Source organism: Strongylocentrotus purpuratus, unplaced genomic scaffold, assembly GCF_000002235.5.
Source record: "Strongylocentrotus purpuratus isolate Spur 01 unplaced genomic scaffold, Spur_5.0 spur5_scaffold_10, whole genome shotgun sequence".
In the NCBI taxonomy this organism is placed as follows: Eukaryota; Metazoa; Echinodermata; class Echinoidea; order Camarodonta; family Strongylocentrotidae; genus Strongylocentrotus; species Strongylocentrotus purpuratus.
Genome location: NW_022145595.1, coordinates 26194065 through 26212900, shown reverse-complemented (window position 1 = coordinate 26212900; position 18836 = coordinate 26194065). Strand labels below are relative to the sequence as shown.

The 18836-nt window shown below is 37.5% G+C and overlaps 1 protein-coding gene across 2 annotated transcripts; it reads right to left on the bottom strand.

The window, feature by feature from the left end:
• Nucleotides 1–684: 684 nt before the first annotated feature.
• LOC115918466 (inorganic pyrophosphatase-like) lies at nucleotides 685–18621 on the bottom strand. 2 transcript variants are annotated; one of them, XM_030979907.1, is made up of 13 exons: nucleotides 18392–18621; nucleotides 14353–14414; nucleotides 12634–12690; nucleotides 11084–11203; nucleotides 10561–10647; nucleotides 9504–9567; nucleotides 7514–7576; nucleotides 6813–6853; nucleotides 5644–5730; nucleotides 4765–4850; nucleotides 3850–3919; nucleotides 2664–2703; nucleotides 685–2141 (listed from the first exon to the last, which is right to left on the bottom strand). In XM_030979907.1, the coding sequence occupies exons 1-13, from the start codon at nucleotides 18582–18584 to the stop codon at nucleotides 2104–2106; spliced, it is 1008 nt and encodes a 335-aa protein (XP_030835767.1). In that variant the 5' UTR covers nucleotides 18585–18621; the 3' UTR covers nucleotides 685–2103. The 2 variants fall into 2 exon arrangements, with proteins under 2 accessions (XP_030835767.1, XP_030835768.1); XM_030979908.1 differs by lacking the exon at nucleotides 14353–14414 and having other exon boundaries at nucleotides 18392–18619.
• Between the last annotated feature and the right edge of the window lie 215 nt (nucleotides 18622–18836).

The following is an 18836-nucleotide window of genomic DNA, read 5'->3' as shown; positions in this document are numbered from 1 at the left end:
TAACCCTTACTGTACTGGGCTATTTTGAGCACCCACTGACTGGGGGGGGGGCCTGGGAGGCCCCCCCCTATGATCTCGGCCGTCGATTGTCCGATGAACACGAAAATTTGCATGTTTGTAGATATTTACGTAAGGAACAAGATGGTATAATTAGTTTTTTCCGAATATGCAAATTTTTGTCGTTAGCCTAATTAATTATGCAAAATGCACTAATTTTATGCATTTTACCGAAAACGTGTCAAACTCCACTTTTTGAATGTTGAAACTCATTATTCATATGAAACTTCTTTTCTAACACAAAAAAGTTATTTTAATGTAATTAATAATGATAATTTATGCAAATTTTGATGCGATTTTCATTTTTTTTTTTTTTTTTGATGACATGCGCATACTAATTGTTATGTAACGCCTTACAGGTATATCCGATTTCGACGAAAATGGTATCAAAATGTGCGTAAGACTTGAGGAAAAAAAGTCATGAAACGACAATTCAAAATTCCAAGCGGTTGCGGCGCAATCTCCGAAAATGTCGAGGGGGGGGCCTCCCAGGCCCCCCCCCAGTACAGTAAGGGTTAAACATGGACCTACAACATTGGAGGAAAACTCCAAGGCATTCTGTCCAATGTGTTTTAGTTTTTCTGATCATTACATCAATGTGACAGCCATAATTTAGCTTAGATCAGAGGGAGGAAATATGAAGGTCAAAGGTAGCTATCATGTTCAATAATTTCAGCATTACCTAATACAGTCAAACCCCCCAGGAAAACACAAAAAGTGGTCTTTGTAGACAGGTTCCTTTAGTACATGTTTCAATGAGAAACCATTTTCAAGGAAAACTAAAAACATGGTCTTTGTGGACAGGTGGTCACTGAAGCAGGTTTGACTCTACATGGTAATGGACACAAGGAGAACACAATGAGACCTGGGGGGGGGGGGTGTTTCACAAAACTTGTCATCAGTGACAAATGACAGTTTTTTTTAAAAGCTACTGAAATCCTTGCTGCTGATTGGTTATCAGCAGATTTGTCACAGATTTTTGTCATTTGTCATTGATAAAAGGCTGTGTGAAACGCCCCCCAGATATCTTGGATTTGCACTTGATCATTTAACTATCGTAGCCAAGACCTACATATACATAGAAATTATGTAACACATAACAAAAATGGTCTATTGCGTGGAACCCAGGACATGACTCATAAATATCACAATCTATTTTATAAATCAGCTGCAAATCCTTATATGTCGGTTAAGATATAAAGCTAAAATTAATTGAGGTAACATGAATAACACTCTTTACTTTCAATTGTAAGATGCATGATGCTCCCTGTCACTTATACTGGTACACATACAGATTTCCAGCTATGTGTTATAGACCTGTTCCTATGCATGTAGTTCCAGGTCTTGGAACACAAGTTCTAGACTACATCACTGATTTGCTGCATGATTCTACAGGTGGAAATTCAATATAAATTATAACAAAAATAGCTGTAATAAAGAGAACCTTGAGTGCTAGTGTAATAATTTGTGAGCTTTACAAGGGTACGGGTACCATAGAAACCATGTCACGTGAAAAGAATTTGTATTACCCGGCTATTAGATTTAAAACAGTTTCAAACTTTGGATAAAATTGTGATGCAACTTGTCAGTGTAGTTCCATATACTTAAATCTGTGTTCAGTGCTTTTCAGTGCTTTTCATTGTTTGCAGTTTTCAGCAAGGTTGAGACAATTTGTTACCATTTTGATTATAATATTCTAAAACCTTCCAATACACAAGTTATCTCTTATGTAATACATAATCACCCTTTCCTATTAACTTATCTACAGACACATGCAATCTTAAGACCACCCTCAATTTAATCTTCAAATCCGCCCCCTAACCCTCCCCTTCTCACAAAGAATTCATACTGCCCATATAGAATTGCCTTTCAAACAGATGACTGAGCAACACAGCACAATCAAAGAATCCAGTAAAAATGGATATCTACCGGGTGAAGATACAAAGCAGAAACATGAGAGGCATGTTACATAACAGGGTCAGAGGTTACATAACAGGGTCAAAGGTGAGAAGAGGCACATTTCTTGGGATGAGCAGGGTGAGATAGTCAAGCCTTGGTGTTCACAAAATGGTTGTTGTTGTCAACTGCAATTTAAAGATACAGATATAGGAAAGGTGAATACAAATTAGTGTTGTTGTAAACATTTCATTACTATTCACATTCAAGAAAGGATTATATCACTTGCTTCAAAACACAACTCTGGAATAGATATAACAGTAAAATGTTATACTATCTACTCTAAATTCACATGTTCAATGTTGATTCTGCTTGATTTTTCTTTTGCATTCAACAGAATCAGGCATAAGGAATAACATTTGCTGGTAAATGCAATTATCCTTTTACTGTATGCAGGATATTGGTGCCGCAGCGGGACTTGAACAGCGAACCATGTCATCCATAGACCGGTGACGTATCCACTAGACCACGACACCTCCACAATGTGCTTCACATTTCTGTATCTTCTTCACACAGACAAGGTAACAGTGATGACTACCGTACAGTAATAGCATATCTGTAAATGCTTACAGATATTGTCATAGTCATCAACGCTTTGTATATTATTTACCATTCCTGCATTTTTCTAGAATAAATGAAAGTGATCTTACCTTCTGGGTCCCTAGGTATAAGATCAGCTACAGGTGCAGCCTGAAGGTGGGGAAGAAAAACAAGTGTTTGATATTATAGTTCATTACTTCAAAAGTATATAAATGGAACATTCCTAGAAAAAAATGTTTACCAAAATGACATATAATTTATATGTTATAATGCAACTAATATTGAAAATTCACTCTGACAATGCTTTTGGATGAATTTTGTTTTCCTATTTAAAAAAAGGTAGGGGTTTTAAAGACAAGTCAACAAAAAAAAAACACAGTGCTCTAAATAAAATCCATGATTTAAACAAAAACAATATTTACTTAGACTGCATTACAGGGGATGAGGCATGCATTTTCAAGGAAAATGTTAAGGTTTCTAGACAAGATATATCTCTGAAAATAAGAGGGAATCCATTGGAGATTTCTGATGCAGCAACTGTAACCCCTCCTCCTCTCCTTCTTCTAAGGGCTATGCAGCCTATCACGAAGATCTGTAGAAAAATTACCGGTTTTGTATGCAGGCACGCGAAACACAGGGTTTACACCCTACTCTTTTTCGAGAAGTGTAGCGTATTTACGTGTGACTCTACTCCAGATGGGGCCTCCGGTTAATGCTCTTGTCCGATAAACGGAGTGTTTTCCCCTGAACCCAAGCATGCATCTATAAGGAGGGGAGGGGCGCGCTCTAATACACACAATGCGCGGCAACCATTTTGCATTTTTGTCTGCTTAGCGCGGGACTCAAACCCAAGCGCATAACAAAAGCATACCTGCCAACATTTGAAAATAGGATTAGGAATTTTTATCACTGTATACCTTCGAAAATCAGACTTGCAACGGCAGCGTAACTGGCAATACGTGGTAAATCTTCACCAAAAAGCGAATACAAATTCGCTGCTCGATCATGCACAAGACGTGAAGTCTCACATCGCGGCACATGTTAAAACAAGCTTAATATGGCTTTTGAGTATTTAAAAAAAAAATACTAATAACAAAATAATAATAATAATTTTAATTATTTATAAAAAATAAAAAAAATTGAAATTTTGAAAAAAACAGAATATTCCGGATTTTCAGGTCCTAGAAATCCGAAAAACGTAATATTCAGGATTATTCTTGAGGGTTGGCAGGTATGCAAAAGTCATGAGACCCAGATGACGATCCTCTTGCGCCACATCGCCTCCTCAAAACTAACCTTGTCAAATTCTGCCTGCGCCTCTGCGGCAGACACCTTGTACTTGCTGGAGTCCACTGTAACATTTTGACTGTGGATAAAGAAAAGGGATAAATAATGTGACGTTATGGCAAGGAGCTGGATATCTAGGAAGAACAGAGCCATTTCATAATAGCTCTGAGTAGAGCAATCCAGCCATATTCTTTTCGAATAATAATTTTTAATGTTCATAAAGAACATTGCATGTACATGCTTTTAAAGGTACTACACTGTATGTCCCATTTGGAGGCCCAAAAAATGAAAAGGTTAAATTCCAACAGCATTTGAAAGACAATACTAGTTAAGAACTTCTCTCAAAATGAAAGGGTTCGAAAATGGCTTTTAGTGGGAAACTAACGACTATTAGTAGTCAAATCAACTTGAGTGATTGCAATCACCTAAGTAATAGTCCGATTTTCAGGACATTTCGCCAATTGGTTGTACGTTTTGTGCTGCAAAAATATTCAATCAATTAAATTTTGGCCATTACAAGTAGTGGGTTATTAATGTAGACAAAAGCACATGTACCTGTTACAGCTCATTTCATGTATGTTATTAGTTATTACCAAAGAAAAAAAGATGTCAGTCAGTCACTCAAATGACTCAATAGTGTCCGACAGTGGAGTCTAGAAGGTTAAACGGGTCTCCTTGCATAAGTTGAATACTAGGACACTGCTAATGTTTAAATTTCACAGCTACAACATACATGACATATTCATAATTCCTGCAAAGTTCTACAGAATTTGATGTTGGCTGCAAAAGGGACATAGTATCTTTAAACCGGAAATAAAACAAAACAAAACAAAACCAGCTAAATAAAATTTGAAATGGGTTCCACATTGGGGATATGGTCATGAAAATACCGAGTGTTACGAGCAACTGAGAGAGGTAACTTACCAGCTTAATTTGCCTGCATCTGACTCGCCAGAGATAAGCTTCTGCCATTGTCCTGAGGTCTCGTTAACAATGCCCATGGCAAACTCCTGCAAAAAATACAGAGGAAAAATATTTGTGATTCCATACATGTATGCACATATCTTTTGCCACAGTGTGTTTCCATCGATTGTGTACTAAAGAGAGAAGATTTTGGCTGCATTTCATATAAATTGAAAGGAAGACCTTTTATACAAGAATACTAATTATACATGTACATGTCTCATTTCAAAAGCAATAATTCACAATACTTAAATCTACTACTTAGGCGATAGAAGCAATCTGCTAATCCTTTAGTAAAAACGAAACAGCAGCACAGATAATTATCCAGGCCAGTTATCATTAGAAAGTTGTACAGGGGTGATTGTACAAGGGGCAATCATCCATGTACAGTAATTTTCAAGTATTCTAGAGTTTCTTAGACTGGCAAGACCAAAGTCACCAAATATTGCTGAAAGTAATTTTTAAAGGAACATTACACACACGGATTACAGAGGACTAGGAAATGAAACCTAAATGCCACTCAACTAGATTAAATCAAGGGTTCAGTGACAGAAAGACGTAACTCAATATTTTGCCAAAATGAGTACTAGTATTTGATATAAAAATATTCACAAAAATGTGGGCTTTCCAGGAAACACAAAGACTGTTCTCCACCCAACACCCCATTAAAGTCAATGGCTAGTGAAACATGTACTTAACTATTTAAGGCCGAATTGCTCAGTGACACATAAACCACTTTTTCTCAAAATGGCCAGAATGGAGTTTCGTCTTTGTGTCAATGACCCCTCAAAATGTTTCTCCAGGTCAGACGCTGTAAAAAGACACCTTTCATTTGCTTACCCTGTTCTTTGGCTCTTCATTGAAGGCGAACTCATTGAGGGGCTTTCCGTCGGGAACCTTGTAGATCTTGAACCAGTTCACACTTGCCTGGAAAAGGAAGCAAACAATAAACCAGTTCATACATACAATCTGCACATGGTAGCAAACAATAAGCCAGTTTGAAGATACATCTGTGCAAGAGCTATACAGGTCGTTTGTCTAAAATTGTAAAACCCATCAGGACGAATACTGGATTAGTTCTAAAAAAAAGTTATGTTATCATTATGCACCAACCTGGTACATTCTATAAAACACAGGTGGAAGTATTCTTCTCAATAGTATTCACAATGCACCTTCATCACTCTGGCAGTGATTATTCTAAAATGAACGAAGTGGGACTTCTCCATGATTAAAAGATCTGTGAATAGTTTGGGTAATTTGAACCATGTGCTAACTACGGAGTGGTCTATCCCAATAATATCATATGCCAGGAGAAGAGAAAATGGATGCACATGCAACAGATGAATATTTTGAGAAAAATGTGTCCAACAGTCATTATTATTCTTTAACTACACCTACAAAGAATGGTACATTGTCTAAATTGTTATTAATCAGTCATATTACAAATTCAGCAATCCCTAACCTGCCTGAAAGGTTGACAATAATTTGAGCTAACGCCGATCTGCTTGGAATGCAGAGAAATTGTCTGAGAGGGTGTTAACTCTGTGTTAAAGAATATAAAGTGGTTTACTATGTCAAGTCTTTGCTGGGCTTAATAATAACAATATGGGGGCCTCGTTGCAAGTAACCATCACAATTGAAGTTCATGTTGTTTTATTTATTTTTTATTTCATTTCATTTCCAGCAACATAAAGTAGTAACAATAACTAGAAAACGAATTACAATAATTAATACAATAACCAGGAAAAAGCCATCAACTAATGCCGTAGGATTACCGAAAGAAACTGAGTTTCTGTAGGAGGCTCTCTTCATTAGTTGATGGTATACATAAGTATACAAAAATCTACATAAATTACATAAGATCGTTCATCCAATCCAAATGTATGTAACATTTTTAATATTAAATTGAATGACGGTTTTTTTCAATTGACATACAGCTGTACAAGTTTTAAGGGTATCCATCAAATGTTGTAAGATCTTGTTTATTTTTAAGAACCATTTCTACTCACCTCCAGAAAGCCGGGCATCAACCTCCGAATGTCATCAATGTCTGAAAAAATTGTTTTAAGATAAGAAATGAGAAGTAATGAAGCTCCATATTTATGAGTTATGTTGAAATGTTCAAAAAAAGAGGAAAAAACAGCTATTTTGAACCTCTTAATTTCATCTCATTCTAGAAGGAAACATGTGTTGAAGAACCTTTCTAGAAAGGCCACCTGTCTACAGTGGTTATCTTATGTGTTTCCCTGGGGTGGCCTAAATACACAGGTTTAACTGTACGTTTTTTTCCCCAGAAAATGTCCATGTGCGCACGACTATGGGGCAAACAAGACGAGGCACCCCCTGCATCATTGTTTTAAAGGCCCACTGCACTACTTGTAGCTACTTGCGCCCTCTATATAACAAACAATGCCTAATCGGTGACCATTGGTCCCCCATAATCCTCTTTTTCTTATGTAAACTTAAGGCAGAGTTGATGAGATAACCACCTGTCCAGTGACCTTGCAGGGCAGTCTAATTCCTCCTGTAAACTACGGCAGATAAGCTTTAATATTGATGAAGTCTGCAGTACAGTTCATCGATTTCTCCAAAATGGCAACTATGCAAAGAGGGTCGGCGGTGGAGCTCCTGCAAATGCATCACGGTAATAGAGTATTCCAAAGTATCCAAATTTAAATAACCACAGAAACGCACAAACAATGTAACTTACCATTCATGTCTTTCGCCAGTGGGTCGGTCACATCAATTGCAAAAATCTTCCAGTCAGTTTCACCTAGAAATAAAGAGGTTCCTTGGTGGTTAGGTGACTTGGAATACGTACATTTTTACTTAAAGCCCAAGTCCACTCCAAAAATAAGTTACTTTCAATAGAACCAGAAATATCAGACAAACCAATCAAAAAAAGTTTAAGCAAAATTGGATGACTAATAAGAAAGTTATGAATTTTTAATGACATGAATTTTTTTCAAAATCACTACGAAAATTGGCAACTCACTCATGAGTCTGTGACGTATGGTCCTCACTATCCACTAATTATTTTCTTTATATTGATAATATAAATTTCTTATTTCTTCACACCAGCATCCAAGTTAGATTGTTAGTAATATGTTTTTGTGTGGATGCACAAATAAAGGGTAATTTTCGTCCAGTTAAATCATGAAAAATTGAATTTTGATCAACTATTTATATAAAAATCAATAATTATGAAATACAATATTCGGCAAATAGTATCGATTCTTCAAAATTCATAAAAGTTTTTGGGAAATGTCATGCACGCAATATAATACAAATCATATAACCTGGGCAAAGGCATGGGGAAATCAAGTTGTGGGGGATAAAAAGGGAAATTAATGGGATTAAACTATATAAAAGCAATTGATAAGTTGTGAGGACATGACTTCACAAACTGATAACCATCTTGGCAATTTGTGTCGTGATTCTCATTGTTCCATTGTTTTACATACTTTTTCAAAAATTCATAACTTTCTTATTAGTTATCCGATTTTGCTCAAACTTTTTTTGATTGGTTTGTCTGATTTTTCTGCTTTTATTGAAAGTAAGTTTTTTTTCGAGTGGACTTGTCCTTTAAAAGAAACTGATCCCTTTTCACATTACTCTCTTTACTGAATAGGCCAGTTCGTAAATACAATCCGTGCATGGGCAGATATTTAAAGGTAAATTGTACCAAAAGCAGAGATTCCAACCTCTGGACACAAAAAAACAGACTGAGTATCCTAAAAAAACTGATTTTGACAAAAAACTCAACACTACGACTGGCTCGTCGGCCCCGGGTCAGTGAGATTTCATAAAAATGTTTACTCTTTCATTAAAATTTAATGAGAAAATAGTAAAGCAAAGTTTTTGTTGGGCGATTCTGTTGTTTTTATGGGTTAAAAAAAAAAAACTAGATGGACCTTCGACCGTGCGCAGTCGAAAATCGATGCCTTCGCCATGGAGCAATTTTACAAACCAAAAAGAAACAAGTTATTTTTGCATACATAATGAGCCCTATCACCTTTGACATGTGACCTCGTTACCCCAAAATCTAATCAGTTCATTGGCTCTGCAAGATACATACATGACCCAAGTTTGGCGGGAATCCATCAATGGGTTCTTGAGATAACGCGTTCACTGGTTATTTTTGCATACATAATGAGCCCTGTGACCTTTGACCTTGGATCTCGTGACCCCAAAATCTACTCAGTTCATTGGCTCTGCAAGATAAATACATCACCCAAGTTTGGCGAGAGTCCATCAATGGGTTCGTATGGATGTACGTACGGACAACCAGAAAACATAATGCATACATGCCAACATTTGAAAATCAGAAATCTGTACAAATTATGCTATTTTAAAAAAAAAGAGGAACAATCCTAACTCTCCTATTCAATACTACAGACAAATTTGTACAGGAAGAGGAACACCTGCATTAAAATGATAATTATCTTCTCCAAAAAAGAGGAATGTTCCTCTTTAATCTGAACAGTTGGCATGTATGATAATGCCTTCGGCTACTTTGTAGTGGAGGCATAAAAAACATAACCATAAACAATGAACTTTCATGTTTTATAGGGTACCCCATTTCTTTGCATGTAACGTCAACAGTGTAGATTCAGAAAGATCGACATCACAATTTCCATTATCAATACTTTTAGGAAGCTTAACACAGGGACCGACAGGAGGAAGAGATATTGAATTACCTTCATCAATCATAGCAAGAGTTCCTAGGACCTTCACCTGGATAACTTCTCCTCTCTTGGCAACCTGCAATACAAATAAACAAATCAGAAAATTACATTAAGCCTGTCTGCAGTAGTTCGACCAGGGGATTAGACCTTCCTGCAAGGTCACTGACAGGTGTATATCTCATCAAATCAGCTCTCAATGAACATAAGAAAAAGAGGATCATGGGGGACCAACAGGCACTGATTAGGCATTGTTTGCTATATAGAGGGGGCAAGTAGCTTTAAGTAGTGCAGTGGGGCTTTAACAACCACAATACAAAAATTTTTGAAGTTAGTAAATGACTACTGAGAGAAAGCAGACTGGACCGTGCTCTGAGATGAATTCAAAGGCTTATTGCAGTCTCAAGATTGTCAATGCGATCTTGCTTTAACCATGATCCCAACATCTGCCGTCTCTATTTGTAATACCGCATCCAGCGTATAGATTTTCAAAGGCATATTTGACAAAATATCATATTAAAAATGTATGAATAAATATACATAACTTTTAAGAACTGCACATGTGACTCTCCATTTAATATCAGAAAATTAATAATTGATATCATTCCTATACATAAAAAAAAAAAAAAAAAATTGAACCAATAAACAGGGGTCAACACCAGCAGGTGCCCGCCACACATGGGTGCCCTAAATTTAAGTCTGGACCCCCCCCCCCCAAATATCCAAATTCTTAAATACAGTCAAACCTGCTTAAACACCCACATGTCTTCAAAGACCAAAATTTCTTGCTTCCGTTGAAAAAGGTTTCTCATTGAAACATGTACCAAAGGAACCTGTACATAAAGGCCATCTGCCTAAAAATAAAGACCACTTTTTTGTCTCCCTTGGGTGGTCTTTATAGACAGATTTCACTGTACTGCATTCTGACTATAATGAAAGTTCAGTCCTGACCCCTTACCAAACCCAATAGTGTGGAACCCTGAATTGGTTTGACCTGCCTCAGCTGCATGTCTGGCAGTAACAAGGTTAGTTCTACAGAGATATGATAAGAGACCGAGAAGAGATTTCATACCTTCCTGCCGATTTCACACACATCCAGAGGATCATTGTCTCCTTTACACTTTGTACTAGCGTCTGTATGGTTAGGATCCTCCCATGTCTAAAAGAAAATGCCACAAAAGGTCAAGAAAGAAATGAACGAGATGTGAAAGAAACTTGCTGAAAATATTTTTCTAATATTTCATTTACGAATGAAAACTCTCTTGATGTATTAAACTAAGTATTGATACTGTTATTCAATTGCCATATCTGTTTGATACTTTACTTTAGATTTGTTTTCAACATGTCTACTAAATAACACTTTATCAGAGAAGCTGTTTATTATGTTATTTCAAATTATTCATTTACTGGTACATGGTGTTAGATGTTTTTTTTATTCAACGCATCAACAAATATGGAATTAAATTGGATAAAGTGAGATAACATTCAATAAAAGAAATGAATAAATAAAAATTTTAATAGATTTCTTCATTTTGTTATGAAACACATGGAAAAAAGATATTGCAAGGAGTCGCCCAATGGCTATCGTTAATTACCTGAGGGAAGGCACCATAATTCCAGATGTAGCCGTGATGAGGAAAGCAGTTTCTGACGAATCGTAGCTTGCCCTTCTTTACATCCTGCTTGATAGGGTTCATGGGAGCGGCGGTGTCGATCTAAACAACAAGAGTGAATATATACAATACATAACCAATGAATAGAAAAACAATGTTAATAATAGCTTTATCTACAGTTAACAACAAAATTATTCATAGTTTAAACATATTTGTGGCTTACACCCAGTAAAAAAGATCGATTGGTCGATCTGTAATTGAAAAACAAGTCAGAAAAAATCTTGGAACCAGCGGGATTTGAACCTGCCATCTACTGCTTGCCGGGCAGCGACTGTTTTTCAATTACAGATCGATTAATCGATCTTATTTACTGGGTGTAAGCCACAAATATGTTTAAACTATTGAAATTTCTCCCAGGAAGCATTATATTTATAAAAAAAAAAAAAAATTATTCATGTTTTTTTCGAATCTCAAGACTGAAGATGGACTGGTTGAATTAGGGGCCTTTGTTTAATACTTTTAGATAGAAGCTTTAAAACGTACATTCTCAAGAAACATGAATCGGGACAAATAAATATTTCACATAGTTTTAAAAAATAATGACACTGTGTAAGGGTATGAATAATTTAGTTGTTAACTGTTTATCTATACATGTATATTGCACAGTAAGCATCCATCCCAGGAGATGCTCCAACAAAGTGTATTATTATCCTGTCTTTCGCTCAGCTGTTCTTCTCAGGAGCTGACAACTGCAAGGAATCAGTTCCTAAAAGGTACCCAGTTACTACACCTGGGTGGAGAGTGGCGAGTATAGATTGATGTCAAGCTAATGGACATTAGTGCTGAACATACTTGAACTACAGAACATGTGATCCATAGTCTGGTGATGCATTAGTCTAGTTCTGGACCCTATATTGATTTTTTGTTATTCGCCGACTATGAACGTTAAGCCGAGTGATGGCGTGATCCTTAGTGATTGCGCGATCCCCACTATTATCGGCGGTTTGTGGGGATCGCGCAATCACTAAGGATCACGCCATCACTCGGCTTAACGTTTATAGTCGGCGAATAACAAAAATCAATATATGGTCCAGAACTAGACTAGTGACGCATCCACAAGACCTCAACACTCTACGTGAGCATACGGTCAACCAGGTATAAAAATCTTTGTTGGCAAGTGCAGGGTGGAAGAAGGAAAGGGTACCAGCAGAAAAGACGTGAAGAAATTAATCCAAATGGACAGGTCAATCCTTCGGTGGTACCCAAAGCATTGAAAAGATGGAATGGGATGGCAAGAAGTTGTCTTTCATTCATTTGTTCATGTGCATATATATTTACTAAAACATCATAACTGTACCTCTCCAAGTCGCAATATTATGGTGTTATGCCAATAGAAGCACCTACAGTAAGTGGCCCTGTGCATGAATAACTTATTAAGATGGTTTTAAAACAGTGCAAAATGAATCAGATTCAAATTGGCAACTTTAAAATGGTGCCTATTTAGGGATGTGTTTAACATCATACAATCTTACCTCCATCTTGGCGTTGGTCCATCGAGGAACCTCCACAACCATGTTCAAAATCTGATTCTGTAAATTACAAAGGGAAAGGAAACCGATGAAGAATTTTTTACCGCTTACAATAATGAATTGTAATGTATTTGTACATCAGTGCCGCTAATTTTGAGCAGAACATTTCAGTGTATTACTATAGCTCTGAATAGAAAGTATAGCTGTTTACCATAAAAATAAAAACAAATCATCTTTATGTATATAGAAAAAGTCTCACTTGCAAAGTATGATTTTGATCGTGAATTCTTCATTTGTCAAAGTTGGTATATACATGTAGTACCATTATTTGTAAATTGGTAATCTTTAAAAATATATCAAGTTGTTCAGTATCATTGCTTGCATAGAAGTAATCATAAACGTATGTATGTCAAAGTTGACTATACAAATAGAAGAAATGTTTACATAAAATTTAATATTGACTCTTTAAAAGATGTGAAATAGAATATTTATAAGTGTTTTGATGAGCCACCAATTCCTCACTGAATTCTATGATATTTTATAGTTTTAATGTTTTCCTACATGTTGCTATTAGGCAAACAATTCTTTTCTTTTTTATTTATTCAAAGTCATTATTTTGAATAAGCTTGTACTACAAACCACACACAGATTGCAAAACTTCATAAAAGTAGACACAAATACTTGGCAGATAAATCTTTCATGAGCTTGAAAGATCAATATACACTTAGCTCAGACAGAACAAAAGTTCAATAATTTCTGTATTAATGACCTCTTGGACTTTGCCTAACTCAAACACAGGGAGTAATTAATTTCCTGTGTATACAATAAAAACACACACAAACATTTAAGAACAGCAGCGACTTCAAACATACTTATACTTTTCATCTTGCACTCATTCAACAGAAAGCTAAAATCAGACAAAATCAGAAAATATAATCGGAACCTAACGGAACAAAGCGCGCGAAAAATAACAGGCTGTGATTGGCTGCCGGAATGTAGACATTAATGACAACAAGCTTTAGCAATGCTAGCTAAAATAACACGAGAGTCCTCACAAGCTCTTTCTGTCGGCACAGGAAAGCTTTAGTATGTCTATATTCATTGCTATTCTCTGATTTTGTAGAACATACAAATCTGTTACAAAAATATGATGAATCAAAAGACTTGCAAATCTGCTATTGAAATGTCATCTTAACCCTATCAGGGCAGTAGGCCATTGAACTTTTACCTACATTTTCAAAACAGACCTAGTATCTGTGCCTTTTAGCAATTTTATCAGTGCATATCTGTTCCTGTAAACAGAGTACAATATACATGGACAGGGTAAGGAGGACCAAGACAAATTAAAAAAATGAATAAAAGGTTCATATTAAAAGTATCTTTATGGCTATCCAGTCGATGAGTACAACTAACAAGTGCCGTTTTGCTTTTTTTAAATACCACACAATGATCGGACAGAAAGCCTCCCCAATTTGTGTGATCTTTATACACAACAACATGGTTCGTATTCTACAAATTCATTTAAACTCTGTTGAATTGAGTTAAGCCTGTCCCTGTGTCTAAGATCATGTAGAACAAAAGGAAAACCTAGACCTCAGAGGCTCAGACTAACTTAGTTTGTTTAACGATCTATTGAACAAAAGCCCAAACTCAGTCTCAGGCCCATGCCTTCAATTAGTGACCTTTACTTCAAAGATAGAACACAAATATTCCTTTTCTTACTTCTTTATCAGCATAGAGCGGAATGTCGTGGAATGGAGATATCACTTGACCATTGCTGTTCCCTGAAAGGACATAAAAAAGAACATGTGGTGAATACATGGAATGAGCATGGTTAAAATTAAATATAGGGTCATCTGAAAGAAAGTAAGCAAGATCAAATTTATGGCATGATTGCACTCTCTGGATTTCTACAGATTTTAAAATAGCACAACAATGACAAAATATTAACAGCTATTGTTGTGAAGTAATACAAAAGCAGTCATTTTCGCATACACAACTTGTAATTCATTTATTCAACTATTCGATTAATTCGATATTGTATTTTGCGCGGATCGTCGTGTGCTGGAATCATGAAAGGTAGTCTATAGACTACTGTACCTACACTTGTACTTGTACACATTAATTTGACGATTTGTTTGCATCACTTTCCACACAGACAAATGAGATTCTAATTATGGCTTTGTGATATATCAATATCATATTTCATAACATCACCTTGCTGGGCTTATGAACATGATGAAGGCTAATTTTAACAGAAGTTAGATTACAAAGTCAGAATCAATGGACATGATGTCATGATCCTTCATTAAGTTCATCTGTCATCTCCGCAACATCACTCAATTCTTTAAAAAATAGTTTGGACAAACACTGGTCTTCCCAACACCAGTCTTCCTCAACACCGGTCTTCCCAACACCGAAATTCTTCCATAAAATATGTGCGTCCACCCACCATGCTGCATGCACAAAATAATAATCTTAGGTTGCTGGTAGTGATACACAACCAACACACATGCACATACAGCGACCTAACTTACAGTTGTAAGTAGAAACAAAACTTGAACAAATAACGGCGCTTGTTCAGAAACAATACAAGGACATACCGATGGTGGGTTGCGGGCGGGCGCCTGTGTGGAGTTATCTACCGTGTCTCAGATCCTCATTACGGTAGATAACTTCACACAGGGGCGCGCCCACCCGCAGCCCACCTCTGTATGTACTTGTTTAGCTAGTGCAACAGCGCTGTTTGCCGTGAAACCTGTGAAAAAGTTTATACTAATATCAACGTTTATCCGAAAAATACTCGAAAAATAACAAGAAAATTGACACGAAACAGGTAATATTAATAAACATAACGACTTTTAGTTTTTAACTCATGATCTTTATTTGGACATTTAATGAATATTTACTTCATTTTGGGTAGATCTATGTTTTAGTAGGGTACCTCCACGCGGGAGTCACGGGTCAAGTTTTGGATACGTTTCTGAACAAGCGCCCAAATAACCCCGAATAAACCAGGGCTGTCAACCCTCCCGCATTTTGAGCGAGTCTCACATCACACCACCACGTTCACGCTCATTCTCCCGCCGTCCCACCAGCTGCAGCTCGAGAGTCGTAAACTCCCGCCACTACGCCCTCCGGCAATCTCCCGGTTTATGAAAAAACCTCCCCGTAAAAGTGTAGTCTGGAATGAACCAACGTATTTATGATTCATTTTTTTTTACTCAACTGCTCAACAGTAGACCTAGTCTAGATCTATAGATCTAGACTATACCAATTGGTCCTGTCCAGTACCAAACCCCCCCCCCCTTCCTTGTTGAGCCAAAAACAAATTGATTGCATACGATCGCCCTGGTAAACTGTTTTAACAAATTAATCTTGACTATCCCATCAAAACGTGTGTAACATCAGAGATATTGACAGAGAGACCTTCGCGAATAGCATTGCTGACTGCAACATCACTGCTCCTGCTACATGTAGTGTTGAAGAAGCTGTTCATCAATACAAGTTAGAACTCGGGAGGGTTCTAGATGCTCATGCCCCTCAGAGATCACGGAAAGTGAGGAATCATGCAGACTGTCCGTGGTATACCAACGACATTCGTACTCAGAAGAGGATACGTAGACAACTGGAGAGGAAATGGAGGGCCAATGGCCGACTTGAGACTGACAAAGAACTGTACTGTGCCCAGCGTGACCTCGTAAATTCACTTGTGAAAAAGGCGAAGCGCTCATACTTTGTAGATCTTATTGAAGACTGTCGGAATGATTCAAGAAAGCTCTTCTCAGTAGCAAACCGACTTCTGAATCGTCGACAATTACCACCACTTCCAGCCCACACGGATAGCCAGCAAATGGCCTCTACATTCATCCACTTCTTCCAGACGAAAGTCAAGACCATCTGCGACAGTTTATCACCTGACGAAACACCACACCATCCCCTTACTTCCTCTTCCTTTGAAGTAATACAACCTACTACCCCCAATGAGATTATGTCACTCTTACGTAAACTACCCCCCAAATCATGTCAGTTAGACCCTGTTCCCACTAAATTATTAATGGACTGTTCCTCCACATTCGCTCCCATCCTTTCTTACTTGATTAACTTGAGTTTAGAGCAGGCACATGTTCCTTCCTCATTGAAAATAGCTCATGTTACTCCGTTGTTGAAGAAACCTTCTCTGGACCGAAATTCCCTCCAAAATTATCGACCAGTTTCAAACCTACCTTTTTTGTTCAAAATTCTTGAAAGGGTTGTGTTTTCTCGTCTTTCGGATTATTTTCTGGACAATCATTTGTTCGACCCTTTCCAGTCAGGTTACAGAACCCATCATAGTGTGGAAACACTGCTTGTGAATGTGTCCAACTACATCCTGCAAGGGATGGATAGGGGTAACTCAACTGCTCTCCTGCTGCTAGACTTGTCCTCCGCCTTCGACACCGTTAATCACACTATCCTTTTGAACACACTTAGTTCACTTGGTGTCAAGGGTGAGGCATACAAATGGTTCGAGTCTTATCTGTCATACCACTCTCAGATCGTTTGTATTAATGGTTGCAAATCAGTTGCTTTGCCTCTCTCTTGTGGAGTACCACAAGGTTCTGTGGGCGGGCCCACTCTTTTCTCAATTTATTTAATCGGATTGCGACAAGTTTTGTTACAACATGGCATAGATTATCATATTTACGCAGACGATATTCAACTTATGATTTCCTTCAATTCAGATCAAGCCGCTGCAGAACGAGCTGTTCATCGCCTTGAATCTTGCATGGCTGATGTTCTTGATTGGTTGCTCGCACATTCCTTGAAATTAAATTTAGACAAATGTGAATTCCTTATATTTGGTTCCAAAGTACAGCTTAGTAAAGTTAATATCAATTGCATTTCATTTTCTGGCCACATAATTCACTTGTCACAAACGTGTCGCAATCTCGGTGTTATGTTTGACTCACATATGACAATGTCTAACCAAGTTCTTAATATTTGTAGATCAGTAAGGTACCACTTGCGTAATATCGGTTTTATTCGTAAATATTTGTCCAAGTCTGCCACCGAAAAATTAGTTCATGCTCTGATTTCCTCCCGTCTTGATTTTGGCAATGCCCTCCTAATCAATCTACCCCAGAATCTACTGTCCAAGCTCCAGAAGCTTCAAAATGCTGCAGCTCGTATTGTTTCTCTGACCACCAAGCGTACCCACATTTCCCCAGTTTTGCAGTCGCTACACTGGCTCCCAGTAAAAGATCGCATTGTTTTCAAAATTTTGTTGCTTACCTTTCATTGCGTTCACGGCTCTGCTCCTCAATACCTTATCTCTCTAATCCAAAACTACACTCCTGCAAGACCTCTACGCTCATCCACTTCCAATTTTCTTGTGACCCCCAAAATTACCAAAACGTGGGGGGAAAGATCATTTGCATACTCTAGTCCTAAATTATGGAATGGCCTTCCTGAAGACATCAAAAAATGTTTAGGCCTATCCTCTGATTCTTTCAAAACTCATCTCAAAACATTTCTTTTCAAGTCTTGATCTTTTTTCCTGTTTACACGCGCCTTGAGCACTCCACAGAGTGGATTTGGCGCGATATAAGTTACATTATTATTATTATTATTATTATAAAATTAACACACGTATCAATGGGATAATCAAGAAGTTGGACTTATGACGGTTTCGAGGAACGGGCCCCTGCATTGGACAGCCAGAGCGGCGGGTCCGGCCTGGAAGCGCGGACTGGGTGCGCGCTGTCAGTGTCATACTTACTGAAGAACAGGCGGTAGTCGAGAGAGTTGGGTGCACCTCGAGGTTCACCTGAATAGGCCATTGCTGAAATTCGAAAATTTCCGAACTGAAATTTCGATGGCTGTACACGGGAATAAGAAGCCAAAGAGACTTTGGTAAAAGTTCTCTGATGACAGGCGGCCGAAAGGACACGTCGAAAATTATTCGCAAACATGTGGATAGATAATTTTACGCATGCGCGATAAGCGACGTACAAACAAATGTAATTAATGGTATCCTTGAAGATAACCAACCGGTAATCATAGAGATATATAAGTATATATCTCTATGCCGGTAATTGACCTTCTATGTCACCGAAAAGTTACAAGTGTTACTAGATCTCTGCAACACGATAACAGTTTTTCATCACGTTATTCGACTAATTCGTTGACTGCATTCGTGGTCCAAAGTCCAAAGTCCAAAGTCT

Coding starts and splice junctions, on each gene's coding strand:
- LOC115918466 (XM_030979907.1), bottom strand. CDS start 18,584: ATGTTTGCGAATAATTTTCGACGTGTCCTTTCGGCCGCCTGTCATCAG. Junction 3,920..4,764: donor GATGCAGGCAAATTAAGCTG/GTAAGTTACCTC, acceptor CTTTATCCACAG/TCAAAATGTTACAGTGGACT. Junction 2,142..2,663: donor TATACCTAGGGACCCAGAAG/GTAAGATCACTT, acceptor TTTAAATTGCAG/TTGACAACAACAACCATTTT.